Raw genomic sequence first — 14,868 nt, 5'->3', positions numbered from 1 at the left:
GCTGCCAGCACAAGATGATCATTTTCAGCAAAATCAATGCAAGGGTATTTTCCTTGCTCACTGAGAAGACTGGCCATGGTCTGAAAACGTGCAAATGAGCCTATTCCAGCCAAGAACTGCACGTGGGGCCAGTCTGCTGGTTCCTCTGTACGTTCACTGTGTGGAGAGAAGCAGAAGTGGCATTTGTGCATCAGGTTTTCATATGCCTGAATGTGGAGAAATTCTGACCTGAAAGAATAGGGACATTCATGGGACTGTAGAAAACTTCTGCAATGTTGAAAAGGTCTTATTAGGAAATCTTGTTCGTCCTCTTGCTGACTGTGATTCTGTTCCTGAATTGTATTCTCTGGAGCTTTTAGTGTGGTTTTTAAATGAGTCAAGTGATGAGACTTCAGTATTTCCCTTGGAAAGAAAACAAAAGCTATCCCACAGGGAAGAAAGGCAGATTTCCACTTAAGATGAGCCTTCTAGGAGGTGTTACAATTTACAGCTTTAATCAGAGATGTACGACACACTTCTTGTCCCTCTCTTATTGATGCTTTGTTGTTTTTTGTTGTTTTTTTTCCCATCTAGGTTTGATGATTCCAGTCTTTTGTGTGGTGGAGCAGTCGGATGCCTCTCTTGAATACGATAACCGAGAGGAGCACGCCGAGTTCGTTCTGGTTCGCAAAGATGTGCTCTTTAGCCAGCTGGTGGAGACAGCGCTCCTGGCTCTGGGGTATTCCCACAGTTCTGCGGCTCAGGCACAAGGTATTCGATAAAGTTCTTTTCCCCCTTCTTTACACTGGCAAAAGACAGCACCTGAGGTTGTGTGATGGAAGGAGAAAGCGAGAAAAGTGGTGGCAAATCTTGGAAGATAACTATCGGTTGTATTGATTGCTTAACCTTAAACTAGGTGTACAACAAGCCCTACCTTGTTAGCCTGCCTAGAAAGCATTAGCTGGATCTTGCTGAAGTGTGAAATGTGGTGATAATGATCAGCCAGCATATTCATGACACATTTGTTCTGTACCACGAGGCAGGTTGCTGCTGCAAGGAAGTCAGCAGAGAAGAGCTGAATAGAACCTTTAGGTGAACAGCTAGATTGTATCTAGTATTCCTCTTTGTATCAGGGCCATTTTGAACAGCATATTATAATCTCTCATTTTTAAAATTATACATTGCATATAATGATTGTGTCTATATACATGTTCTCCTTATGGCCAGTAGTTGTAGTACTAAAGGCACAGACTGATTTCTCTGTTTTCATTTGCCTACTATACTGCTGCAAAGCCCTTTGTGAAGCTCCAGAGTCCTTTCCCTTCAGAGATGATTCTCCAGTAGCTGCAAAGTCTTAAAATAAACAAAGCTTTCCTCTCTCTACCCAAAATATAAGCTTGAAAAAAGCAAACCTAAAATTCTGATCTTGAGGGAGATGGGCAGGGGGGTGGTGGGTTGCGAAAAAATTCTTTCCAGAATGAACTGTGCATTTCAAGAGGCTTTTTTATACTAACCAGGTTATTTCAGTGCTTATTCTTTTGGATTGGAAGCCTGCAAGTTTCAGTTTCATCTCCATGTCACCAATAAAACCTGTGTACATTTAGCGTAGTTAAACAGAAGCTTTGCCTGGGGGTTTGGATTTTATCTGTTGGCTTTAGTTATTTTGTATGGCTAAGAGTTTGAAGGCAGGAGCAGAGGGAGCAGCGAACTTGGGAGTTCCCGGCAGTGGTTAATAGCGCAGGCTCCTTGTAGAAACTTCTTTCCAGGCAGGGTGATAATGATTCATTTCCTATGTCAGCCTCAGCTCTGTGAGAGAGGCTCAGGTTCTTTGTAGACACAGAGCTCATGCACATGTGTTTATTTACATAATAGGGGAATAAAAGCTCTGCGAGAAGGTAGTTGTTTTGTTTTTTAATATGAAACATTTCACGTCATGTTGGGGACACTTTTTTCCTGAATGTAAGAGGTCAGCGAATCCCCGTTTCCATCCTGGTGAGCCAGCTTCCTCTTTGACAGCACTATCCATCTCAGTTAACACAGTTGCTCAACGTGTTCGGAGCGAACATGCGGAACACGGTGCGTTAGGTGGCCAAGATTTGATTCTTGGCACTTAGGAAGTGGAATGGGCTTTGCAAGAAACCTGCTCCAAGGCGGCATGCCACTCAGTGCAGTGATCCACACGAGCTGAGCATCTCACTTGGGGGAACCCTGCGTTTGCAGCATCTCTCCGTGGTGAGCATGGCAAGGAGGAGACAGATTGACTCATGAAGGAAATTAGTCACTGTGCAGGGAGGAAACAGCCACTGTTTGTGAACTGCAGGCTTTAACAATGAGCAGGTTCAGATACCAATCTTTTTCTTGGTGTGTGGCTCGGGTAACTTCTCTAGAAAATAAAGGTTGCATATTTGTTGTAATTAGTCTAAAAAGACTTCAGCATTTTTGTCTTTAAGGCAGCAGTTACCTTCCCCTAGAAAACATCAGGTGGTATAATATTTAGAAACGACAGAAAATACCTTAAAGATCTGTCAGCTAACAAATCTCTTACTTGGTGAGTTTATTTACCTTCACACTGAAGGACCAGTTCTCCAAAGTCTTTTATACATCCTGGGCAAATACTGGAGGTCACACTGATTTTAAGATAGGAAGCTGAAGTATGCAGCATGTTCTGTAGTATCTTGCTTCTGTGCTGGCTGTCTGCAAGCTGGGAGATGAGGTACAGGCAGAGACAGAGGGCTAATAGATCTCTGAGACTGTTTTGTTTAATGAGAAAATCTATAGAATATTGGGCTATAATCTGTAAACTAGGCTTGACAAGCATGCTGCTAAATTGTTGGTATAAGGACTTATTTGGGAACAATTTTCTGATATTAAAAAGAGGAAAAAAATTAAAGCTATTTGTGTTACTCAGGTTGTAGAAGTCTGCTTCTGTTCTAGTGCTTGGGATTGATTTCATCTAGCAATATACGTTGATTAACAGTTACTTAGGTTTTTTTGTGCTTTATGATCAGCTGAATTACAGGATCTGCATGAGAGGCTGAAGAACCTCAGGTGCATTGTTCAAAATGGTAAAGCTTTGAGCAATGTGCTCTGCAAAACACTGCCATGAGTAGGTGTCCCCATGTCCTCCAGGGACAAGGCAAACGAGAGCTTCTCAAAGCTTTTTTTTTGTAAAGGCTGTCTAAGATGTCACATAGCGTGTAATAATTGTCAGCTTTTGAGTTGGGAAAGCATTTCATTACTCCCCCCACCCCTCCTTGTTTTGGGTGACTCTGAGAGGAGCAGCAACGTTCACTTCATCTTGTGGGAAACATCTTGCCTTTGCCTGTTCCATTTAGAACAGGGTCTCTGGTGGCAAATAAGAGAGCTGGCTGTGGGTGCCAGAAAGGAGATGTGGCACAGAGGGGTAGGTGGTGCGTGGCCTCCCTGAGGGGTCTGTGTGCCCAAAAGGGCCCTGCCACGGGGCTGCCTGCCTGGGCAGCAGCCTGGAGCTGCAGAGCTCCCCGGGGAGGTGACGCCGTGTCCGAGCAGATGAGCTGTAGCCTGCACACACAGCTGCCACTTGGCCTGGAGCCCCACGTGCCAGCTTGTGGTCACTCGGCTTATCGTGGCTCATTTTCAGTCCTGGTCATTAAGTAAACAGAGAAGGCTTAGCATAAATAATCTTGAGACAAATATATATCAGGAGGTGTACAAGAAGGTGGCCCTGTGGCTCACTGGAAGAAGCTCTTTATTCCCACACAGTTTGGGCAGGATGTGTTTATTCCACAAACAGCTGGTTGTGAACATTTTTTGTTGATGGTAGTGGGAGCACAGACTTCTCCAGCGAGTGCTGCCCTTGTGAAACTTCCCTTTCCTGACAGTAGCTGTGAAAAGTCTTCTGGAACAGCATGGGAATTCGTTAACAGCTTGGCACTGGGGTGTGAAAGTTGGTGGTGTGAATGGCAACAAAGGTTTAATAAACATTTATGGTTTGTTTTTTTTAATCATCACTTGAGTCTACACCTGAGACTAGAGAACCTGCTACACGTTGCCTTCCAGAGAGGAAGAGAGTCATGCCTTAAAGAGGCACCTGTTCTGCGTCTGGTTTAATAAAATTTACATGCCCTGATGCAAATTTTTAAATTTCATTTGTTTTTTGGGTGGGCTATTCTAACTGGGCTGTGCAATAGAAAGGAACTGGTGGGGGCTACATACAGAGATAGGGCTGAGAGCTGGGACCAGAGTAGTATCCAAGTAGCTGCAATCTGGAGTACTCTGTGTGCAGTCCTGCAGCTTTGGGGCCTGCTGTGAAAGTCAATTCCCTCCTCGGTGGAGTGGAGGAAGAATGGTGCTAATCTGGTGCTTTTTGGAAGTTCTACTTAGAATCTTTAGGAGAAAGAAAACAGTGTGATTTCTTGTGAGTCTATGTATATATTTTTTTTCCTTTTTAGCTGTCACGAGTGTGTACATGGAGCTGGTGTATACTGTCTGCAGAAGCTTGCAAAGCTGAGTGGGCTGTTGAAGTGGAGTTTGCTTTCTCCTCCCAGGTGCTTCTGCTGGGTGTGTTGGCAGGGCAGTGTGAAGTGCCTGCCCTGACTGCTGCCTGTGGGCAGCTTTCACTGGGCACTGATAAAGTAGTTAGTTGGGTTAGTTGGCGTGTGTGGCCACCACAAGGAAAGGAGTGTACAGGAGAATGAACTGGTGCTGAGGTGCCAAGTGGAGCAGAAGGAGAGGTAAGAAAGCAGCAGGGGGAAGTTAACAGAGACCAAGGAAAACATTAGATCTTTCCTATCCCTGTCACTGTAGAGGTTGCCAGGCCCTGTTTCTTGAGCAATATATTGCTGTGAGGAGATCTATGGCAAGAGGCAGTGCCTTGTGCTAGTGCCTTAGAGGCCTCTCTTTGTGCTGCCTGCTTTCCTCTGGTGCTGTGTGCTGACTGGAGGGTGGGAAGCCTGGTGGCTGCTCTGAGTGGAAGTCTGGAAGCTGGTCAGTGGTCAGTGGGGTCTTGTCTTATAAGACGAGAATGAGAAATGGAGAAGATGTAAGTACCTTGTGATGCCCTGTGGAGCTGCAGTCGCCAGGCGTGGAGGAGAGTGGTGCTCTGTGGGGACTGGGAGTTGCTGAGCTGAGGGCACACAGCTCTGCCAGCCTTTCACGGCTCAGGTGGGGAAGAAGAGAGTTTTGTTGCTGTTGGGCAGTGCCTCGCCAGAGGGGCTGATGGGGTACCTCTGCCCTAATGGCATGACACCCAGAGGCGTGTCTCAGGATGAAGTGTCCTTCTGCAGCTGCCTTGCCTGTGAAGCTCTGAGCTTGCTTTGGTGCTTCTGCAGAGCACTGTGCTCTGGAGCACTAGTGGAGCTGTCCTTGCAGTGAGCTGCAGCAAGAGAGAACGATGGCTCTGCTGACTGCATAGCAAGGACACCACGGCAGGGACACGCGAGGGCTCCCCTCTGGATCCACAGCGCACAGTGCCGGGGCAGGAAGGAACCCAGACTGCAAACGTGGTCCTTTCCCTCAAGGGTCTAAATGTGGGAGCTGAGCCCTGCTCTCTGCTGTTAATTGGAGGCCTCTTGCGCTTCCTGCCTGCATTTAAGTAGTGTTTCAAAGCAGAGACCAGATCAGTTTGATTGGGGGACGTTTAACGAATGAGCCCAAACCCCTGGCTGCTGTGTGTGAGGATGTGGCAGGCTGAGTGCTGAGCTCCTCCACTCTGGCTACCCTTTGTGAGACCAGCATCACCATCCTGCCACTTATGGGATTATTGCCATGGGTACAAATATTTGAAGGGTGTAAATCCTGATGAGGGAGCAGATTTGCCCAAGCTGATCCAAGAGGGTAGGGCTCTGGGCCAGTTGGAAGGATGGATGATTAGTAGGGTAAGATCCTGTGAAATATTACCATTGGTGCTGCCTCTGGGACCATAATAGTTTCCAACTGCATGTCAGGTAAAGGCAGAACATACCAGCTGGGGGCTGTATTGAACACGCACAAGCTGGTTTTATGTTTCTGTATCAAGAAAGGGGTACAGTAAAAGTGTGGTGAAACCCTGCTGGACAATGCTTGGTGTATACAGCTACGTTTGCTGCAGCTGGCAAGAGCTTGATGTGCTGTTTTTAACACAACTGCAAGGTAGCAGGACGGGAAAAATGAGAGGGAAGCTGAGCTCAGGTTTTTCCAATATATAATGTGCAACAAATTATAAGGGTGCTGTAATCTGGGATCTTCTGACTCCTTAGCCAAGTTCCCAGTGTCTTTTGTATGTCTGAGCCACGGCTCCCTGTTCATGTGATCAAAGACCTTCTAGTCCTTATTATATTTGCTTTAATGAATTGGAGAGACACTGATGATATAACGACTTAAATAACAAGACAATACAGCAAACAACAAACTAAATGTTAGGCCATTTCCTGGCTCTGCCACTGTTTGCTGCTACTTTGCTAAGTTTCACCTCCTAAATCAAAACACACCCGGTCCTAAACAAATGAAAGAAACCAACACAAGCTTTGGAACTCTTTTCAGCAGTGTTTGTTCTTACTACATCTGTAATTAACAGCTCCATAACCTTTAGCGTAGTCCCCTTTGCCCCCCTTGCTTCTACTGGGGATGCTTTTTACGGGTAAACTCTTGGTTCTTCTCTCCAGTTTTTCAGGTAAAATTGTACAAGGCCCAAATCGAATAATTTAGCAGTAATATGTGTGAGGGGTGTGCCTGAAATGGATGTATTGCAGTAAACTCTGCCATGCGATTTCATGACAACTTGTCTGGGTTTGCTAAGCAGTCTGGATTTCTTGCAGCAGGACTCAGCCATCCAGATCAAAGTTTTCCTTGTAAAAGCTGCTCCTTCTTGAATTGTACATTGCTTGAGTTGTATTCTTTGTCTTTCTCCCTGATGTTTGAAGAAAGTCGGCTGAATACTTCTCAAATATTTATTTCCCTCCCTATATACAGACATTTACCAGCAAATCACTGTTTTGTCTTCCCTACAAAACTTCACCACAACTCTAAGTGAAACTCAATTACAGGAACCATGAGAGAAAGTCAGAATTTAATGAGGATATTGAAAACCTCTTCCTTCTTTGTTTTTTTTTTTTTTTTAGATAGGCATTTCAGTGCATAATGGACACAGGACTTGAAAGACACTGTTGTTAAAGGTTCAGCATCTCATGCCATTTCAATTAAAGTCCCAGAATTCTCTTTAAGCATTGCTGAGAATGCTTAAGAAATCTTGTGTAAAAAATAAGAGGTAGAGATTGAAGCTGCTTATATTTCTAGGGTTTACTAAACTTAGTGCGTGGGGGTTTTTTTCTGTGGAAAATGTGACACAAATTTTAGGATGTCATATTTATATTTATGTACATGGAATATGTGTTATGTTTTACTTTGCTTTATATATATATAAACACATAATATATTCATCGTTTAATCTAGAGTATAAATACACACATATTTGATACATACACAAACTTAAATTTATATAAAAGTATAATATATATGGGAAAAGTCCAGTTAATAAACTGACCTTTCAGGTTACTTGTCACCCTCATTCTCCGCTTGTAGTGTTATTCTTAGTAACCTCATTATCCCAGCAGCACAAACTGTAGTGAATATTTGGTTCTTTGATAAGCTGTCTGTGAAAGTTCTTAACTTCTAAGCCATGGTCAGGAAAGGTCTCTCTTTCCTTTTCTTCCCTGCCACCCCCCCATGCTGGTCTGTGTAAAAGTTGCCACGTGGTATTGGCTTTCTGATCCCAATATATTATTTACAGGATTCTTGTGATGGAACAAAGCCTTCTACAAATAATAATCTATTTTTCTAGATGGCAACCATCTGGATAGTATAAGTAAATGGGTAATTTATTAGTATTTGAACAGCTTAGAGGAGGGCAACCAGAGGCAGAGCCGAGCAGCTCAGCACTCAAACACCCACTGGAACACCCTTTCTGCCTCCCCGGCGTGTCTGGGAGACTTTGCACACTGCAGGGAGAGTTTGAGGCCAAGTGCTTTGAAAGGCATCATGTTTTGGGGAGGGCTTCGGAGGCTCCAGTGGACTTGTTGCAGTGAGGTGTGTGTCCTTTGTTCCACAGTCATAATGGATCCAACTCAGAATGTGCTAGGGGTAGAAATCATTAAACCTTTTGTTCCTCTCTCTCCCCCTTTATTTCTGAGAAATACTGCTAAGGGTGCAAGAGCAAATCGCTGCTTTTGTTAGTTGAGGGCTGTATTCCTCAGTGCTTTCATTCACTTTACATTGCAGGCTGAGTGCAAATAGATAATGCTGCAGGACAGAAGTTTCTTCAAGCTTTGCGCTCCTCAAGAAAAGATTTTCACATATTCTGTCAGTTTTGTAAACCAGTGAAAAGGTGCTGGGGAAATGGAGCTACAGGCTTTTTTGTGTGTCACAGCAACCCTTAGAGTAGTTTGGGATAGAATAAAAATCAAGTTCACTCCAAAAGGACTATGTGTACTCAGTTAAAAACTTAGACCAGCATATAATAAATCCTGATTTTTCTTGGCCCCCTTCCCAACCTCTCAGCTAAGCTTATAAGCCCATGAACCAATACTATTTTTGAGGAAAATTGGGAAATGGTCTTTATTAATTTTAATTTAAAATAAAATTTTGTTGTCTTTTTCTTGCATGAATTTGATAATGAAGCAGTGCTATATTTAAAAAGGAGTATAAATTAGGTTAAACTAGGTCTGCCTCTGTCCAGGGAAGGAAAATGAGGTGCAGTTAGCAGTCTGTTAGCTAACAAGCTAAATATTTAAACATTCAGTAGTATGAGGAGAACAAAGCCTGGTGGTCGTTAACGCATTAGGGTAGTGCTGCCTTTTTTTTTTTTTCCCTTTTGTTTTTTAGACATTCTTGGCTGCTGAGATTTATTTTTTTTTTTCCCCAGTCCCTGCTCTAGATAAGGGAAGCAGCATTTTAACCCTGTGGCATGAGGGGATGCTTTTTGCTCCACTTTTTTTGTTTTTCCCTTTTGTTTTTTAGACATTCTTGGCTGCTGAGATTTATTTTTTTTTTCCCCAGTCCCTGCTCTAGATAAGGGAAGCAGCATTTTAACCCTGTGGCATGAGGGGATGCTTTTTGCTCCAGCTGCAGATTGCCTTGCCACATCTGCCTTCACACAGGGCAACAAAGCTGAGCCCACCTCCAGCTGCTTTTTTCTTTGACCTCGCAGAGGCTGGGCTCATCCCCTGGATTGACTTTTGCTTAGTGGGAAGCACATCCCAGCTTCTAGGATCTTTGGTTTGCCTTGGGCATAGGTTCCCCTGTGCAACATTTATAACGGGTATGCTGCTGGGGAGAAAACAGCTTTTTCTGCTGGCAAGTGTGTCTGAAGTCCATTTATCGTCAGTGTCCTGGTGCACAAGTGATCTTGCTGCACGTGTGAAGGGAATTGGTTTGAACATGTGGAGAGCAATGATCTTGGCTGTGGGGACCCTTGCAAGCTCGTGGTGTAAGGCAGTACTTCTCTGCCCCCTTTAACAATGTAGACAAGCTAAGCATGAAAGCCAGTTTGTTTTGAAACAGAAAACCTAACAAAGTAAAGAGAGAAACATAAAAGGAAGAAACAGAAAGTATTTCCTGTTTGCTTGTTTTTTAAAAAGAAAAAAAAAAAGAGAGGGAGCAAACACGCTGACCCCTGTTCTGTGTCTGATCATCTCTTCAGGAAAGCCCCTTCTGGCATTGACAGCAAAAGGTCAGTTTGGAGGTTTCTCCCATCAGCACGTGAGTGTTGTAGGAGGGACTGGGCTTTAATCCTCCTGGCCCTTACTGGAGTATATAAATGGACTTGCCAGTCAGCAACTGCATCTGATGTTTGCATCTCTTCATACCGGTTGAATTTTACAAGGGCAGTCTGCCCTCCTGCATTGTGTGTCCTCTGGGGTCTGCAGGAGATGATGGCAGCATTTACAGAATGGAAAAGGATGAGCAAAAGGCACTGCTGTTGGTGAGCTCCTTTTCCCTACTGTCCTGCTCACTGGAAATTCACTCAGAGGGTACCAGTGAAGGTTCAAACTCAAGCTGTGTCTGAGAGAAGCAGGTCTGTGTGTCCTTCTGTCCACTCAGCTTTTTGTTTATTCAGGGAGGTGTCTCTTCCTCTCCATATTGGCTTATGCAGAATTGCTCATACTCCCATCTTCCTTTTGGCCAGTGAATACCTTTGATTTATCCAGACAGCTTTAACAGGTTTATACAGGTGTGATTAAGAAAAAGGCATTATTACACCAAGTTGAATGAGATATGGTTGGGATATTTTTCACTGTGTATTTATGGGTGATTTTACTTTCAACTTTATTCCAATAGAAGGAAATTCTTCTAGGATGAAGCAGCTGTCAATTAAACAATAAAGCTATAGTAATCCTGGGATCTGGGGTCTGTGTTTTATTCCATTTTCACTCCCCAGCTTTGGACATGCAGTATCTTTGACTTTACCTGGCTGTTCCCACTGTTCCCAATAATGAGTTAAGTTCAGACGAGGGAGCTAGGAGGAGAATGCATGTGCCAGTCAGGATCCTTAGCTAAATTGCTTTCATACTTTGTTTTTATAATATACTTGCTGCTTAGCCACATTTTGGCCTTTTTCCTTTTTCTAACAAAAATCATTATGTGGGATAGCTAGTAGATGGTTCCTACTTTCACAGTGACAACTCCATGCTAAAAATGTCCCTTGGCATAGGGACTGTGAACTGATGGCAGTTTGTCTGCCTTTCTGAGTAGGGCTTTTTTCGGCACCAGCTATAGAATCTATGAAATAATCTGTCGGGGAAGAAGTGTTTATCTTGTGTTGAAACTGAGGATGGACCAAATGCTCAAGGAAAAGAATGTGTCAAATAATGAGCTATAGATAATACTAAATCTTTTCAGGATCCTGGGAGGAGATGTTTCGGCAGAATTACACGGCAGTCAGCATCAGAAAATTGGCATTTTGTGAAATGCTGCCGTAGAATGTATTTCAAACATCACTATTTATGTATCCATTTATATAGATAGCATCAATTACACATTTTTCAATGTCGATGATGGGTCTAAAAACTACATACATTACGAACATAAAATTTTCTTTTCCTGTGGCTTCAGCATGGAGAACATAGTTTTGTTTTTTTTTCTCAATCTGAAAGCTGTATTTATTTGCTTAAAAAATTGAAGAGTTGTATTTTGTTGGTAATATTCACAAAGATGTATTAATATTTTATTGTGGAGCTTTTAAATAGAGGGCTACACATGCCAGTTGTTTGGTTTTTTTCTGATCTCTTTGCTGAAAGATTATAGCAACACCGTGCAATTGAATTTTCTGATTGCTAAACACCCCCCCCATTAATGTGTATGTGAAATCGAGAACCTAATTAAAAGATTAACAGCATGTACAGTACTTTACCCAAAAGGCATGTGTTAATTTGTTAAAACACTAAAGATTTTTATGCTGTCTTTTTTGACACTATCAAAATATTTTCAGTGGAACTGGTTGAACCTGGTCTCTTTATTATAAATTCTTCTGCAGAGTAAGATGACTTAATTTCATATCTAATTGCATAAGGAATTATAAATTATCTTTTCTAAGAGACCTATGACACTAAACCGCAGAATGAACAAATAAAACTGATTTGTTCTAGTACAAATGAAGATATATGGCAGTATTTTTATTACAGACACCATTTGTTTGGGATTGTCTGAATATTTTACAATAGGATACAAAGTGCTGTTTGTCGAGCAGTCATTCTGGCAATGCATCTTAAGGTGTTTTACAACTAATTGCCATGAAATGAAGAAACCCAAATCGACAAAACCCAGCCCCGCCCATAAAATAAAACCCTGTGCAGAAGGGGATAAATCTGTTCCAAAGGAAATATGTTTTATATGCATTCATAGAAGCAGTGATAGCTGCCTCTTGACTCAAACATGGAACTTTTCTTTTGTTCACAGAGGAAATACCTGTTGGTTTCAAAAGCAGCCTTTGTCTCAGAAAAGGTGGCTTGCTGTATGTAAAGTGGTAGTTTCCTGCTAGTAGGAGATGCCACAGGCGAAGGATTACAGTTCTGGTTTCTAGTTGGGAAGAACAACTGATGTGCAGGACAGTGGAGTTGTAAATACTCTCCATGAGGTTTTATTTGGTCATTGAAAGCTTAAAATGCTTTGTGGTAGATTTACCATTTTGTACTGAACTGTGTCAGTGTTGGTGCCAAGGCTGTTCGAGTGTTACTGAACGTTTATTTAAGCAGGTTAGATTAAAGCCCATAACATTATATAGTGCCAGTATATTGTTCATAAAGGAACAAATTAATACTCCACTGACCTTTCAAGGATTGATTACATTTATCACAAGGATTAGTTTGGTATTTTATAGTAGAGATGTTCTTTTATTTATTTATCCAGACGTACTTTTATTATGAAGTTTACTGATACAAAGCTGCTTCTGTTAAGCTGGTTGTTATTCCCAGATACCAAAAATGGTGCCAAATTGTCTAAATCCCAATGTATGTATACATTTACAATTTTTTCTAGGCGGGGGCCAAAAGAACATTATGGCACTTCATAAAGGCAAGTAGGAAAGTAATGTAATAATTTTTAGATAGAGAGATTCCAAGGTCTGGTTTGAGTGATAGGAGACAAAAACAGCAGCATTTATGGTGAAATGGGGATTACACTTTCACAAAACATTTGTGCCTAATAACCCAAAGTTATTTCAATAACAAGGTTAATGAATATTTTTATTACCATAAAAACATGAGATTTTTTTCCCCTCACCTTTCAGTAGCTCTGTAATAAAATTTCATTTTGCAAGGACTTTTCGTGCTTTGCAGTTTTAAGTGTGTTTCTGCACAGGGAAGCAGGGAGGGAGAAAGCAAAAAAGGAGAGGGCCAAGACAGCAAGTGTTTGAATGCTGTTTGTAATAGCAACGTCATGTCTCTGTGAGGGAAAGCAGCAGGATTCCTGGTAGAGTACCTGCACCATCTCACTGAGGTGCAGCAGCTCCCCAGTCCCACTCTTCTCCTTCCCCTTTTGGCTGAAGCGAGGTTGGGATGGTGTTGCTGGCACAGCTGCAGTCCTGGCGTGGCACGGTGGTGCCTCACGGCTGCAGTGTGGGTTTTGTGGAAGGAGAGACTGTCACAGAACAAAATTGCCATCAAAAGTCTTCAGGGCTTCTCCTGCACCCTTCTCCTTTTTATCTCTGTCTCTTGTGCATAAACTGTGGTTCTGCATGTAAATGTGAGTAAGATGGAGAAATCTGAGCTGCAGATGGAAAAACAAACCCCAGTGTCTTGATATTTTAAAAAAATCCAGAATTAGAAGGAGATAAATTTATGTAGCCTTTGCACCATAATAATGTGGAAAGAACTGACACAAAGCCATAAGGCTTTTTTCACAGATTCAGTTGTCTGAAAATTGTGCAATGCTGTTTAAATGGAATGACTTTTAAGAGATCACAATAAATTTAAAAATAAAATCAAATCATGTTTTCACCGAGGCTTACATGATGGCAGTGTTAGCTCCCATGCAATTAATAGCATGTACTTTGTTTTCCTTCGAATGCTTTGCATTTTGTCTAGTTTTTATCTGGCCATGTATCCAGAAACTGCCTCTGAATGCAAGATGCTGTTAATTGAACTGTATTTAGGACTATTAAAACCGTCCTACGTTCTGTGTGGCAAGATGGATGTCTGAATTTGCATTTGCAGCAGCGTGGCTGTAGGTTGCATGTCCTGCAGTAGATAGCCCCTAGCCCCCGGATTTTTACATACAAAATGGAATTGCTTTATGACAAAATAACTTCTTACGTTGACATAGCATTTGTCTTTTACAAAACCTGCAGTTGTTTTCCCAGAGCAGTAGTGAACTGCAGCTTGTAGCTTAACAGGAAGAAAGAGAAGAATATGTTCTATTTTTGACATGGATCGTTGCCCCGTTCATTGAGGTCTCGTGTTGTAGCAGCTTCTGCATAAAGGAAGGCTGGTCCTGCTCTCCTCTATCTCATAACACCTACTGAATGTCTTTTTTCATGTAGCTAGTTGTGTGATGTAGTATTTAGGAGTAAGAAGATGCTGTATGATACGAGGAACCATGAGTTTAAACCTGGAAGCAAAAAAAATCCCTGATTTCTGTGCTTGCTGGATTGAGTCATTTATATAACATGCTTTACAGAAAAAGGGCTGTGCTTGTACAGAAGGAGGTGGCAGAAGGGTAATAGAAGTATTGTAGTTCATCTGATGGGTGGGACAGACTTCTGCATGCTATTCAGAAACAAAATTAACCCTGTGTGGGAGTGCAATACCTAGCATTGCTAATTCTCAACCTTTTCTTCCCCACACTTCTGGAACTCTGAAGGAAGTATGAGTACAAAGTATGAGAAGAGCTTCTGCTTCTCTTTAAAATATTAATTTGGAGAGATAAAAAATAATATCTGAGAGGATTCCATCAGAAGTTTGTGAGCATGACCCTGTCTTTGGCACGAGAATGTGGAGCAGAAAAGAATCCAAGCATTTTAATTTGCTGGGAACCGAAAGGAGCTGGTTGGTAACTTTGGGATACAGCATTGCTCTCTGAAGCACATTACTTTGTGGGTGTGCAGGCATGTGACAGTGTGATCCAGCATGGGTCTGTGCTGGTTTTACACACGCCCGGGGCCTCCTGTGGCACTTTTGTTATTTCTGAGCCTTTGGCACTGAGTGCTGGTGGGAGATGTGTGGAGATGGGGAAATGAGAGAACTAGGTATTAGAATTCAGTAGTAGATTTAAATTAAGCAGAAACCTCAGTATGTTATAAACTTGTAAGGCTATATATACACTATGGCATGTGGCTGGACCATAGTCATGCTCAGCAAACCACTGAATATTATAGGAGAGTTCATATGTTTTCTAATTCTTCCCAGAAAAAAGAGGACTTCAGTACTGAGTAATATGTTGTTA

General features: G+C 42.3%; 1 protein-coding gene across 1 annotated transcript in view; it reads left to right on the top strand.

The window, feature by feature from the left end:
- The first annotated feature begins 578 nt into the window (after positions 1–578).
- The window catches only part of SATB2 (SATB homeobox 2), a 107,350-nt gene continuing 93,060 nt past the window's right edge, over positions 579–14,868 (top strand). Inside the window, exon 1 of the mRNA XM_008940947.1 lies at positions 579–750. Within this exon, the coding sequence (XP_008939195.1) occupies positions 579–750 (172 nt within the window). The remainder of the gene's footprint in view (positions 751–14,868) is intronic.

This window comes from Merops nubicus, unplaced genomic scaffold (assembly GCF_000691845.1).
Source record: "Merops nubicus isolate BGI_N331 unplaced genomic scaffold, ASM69184v1 scaffold18615, whole genome shotgun sequence".
NCBI classification, from domain to species: domain Eukaryota; kingdom Metazoa; phylum Chordata; class Aves; order Coraciiformes; family Meropidae; genus Merops; species Merops nubicus.
The sequence above is the reverse complement of the archived record's forward strand: the minus strand, read 5'-3'. Positions and strand labels throughout refer to the sequence as shown.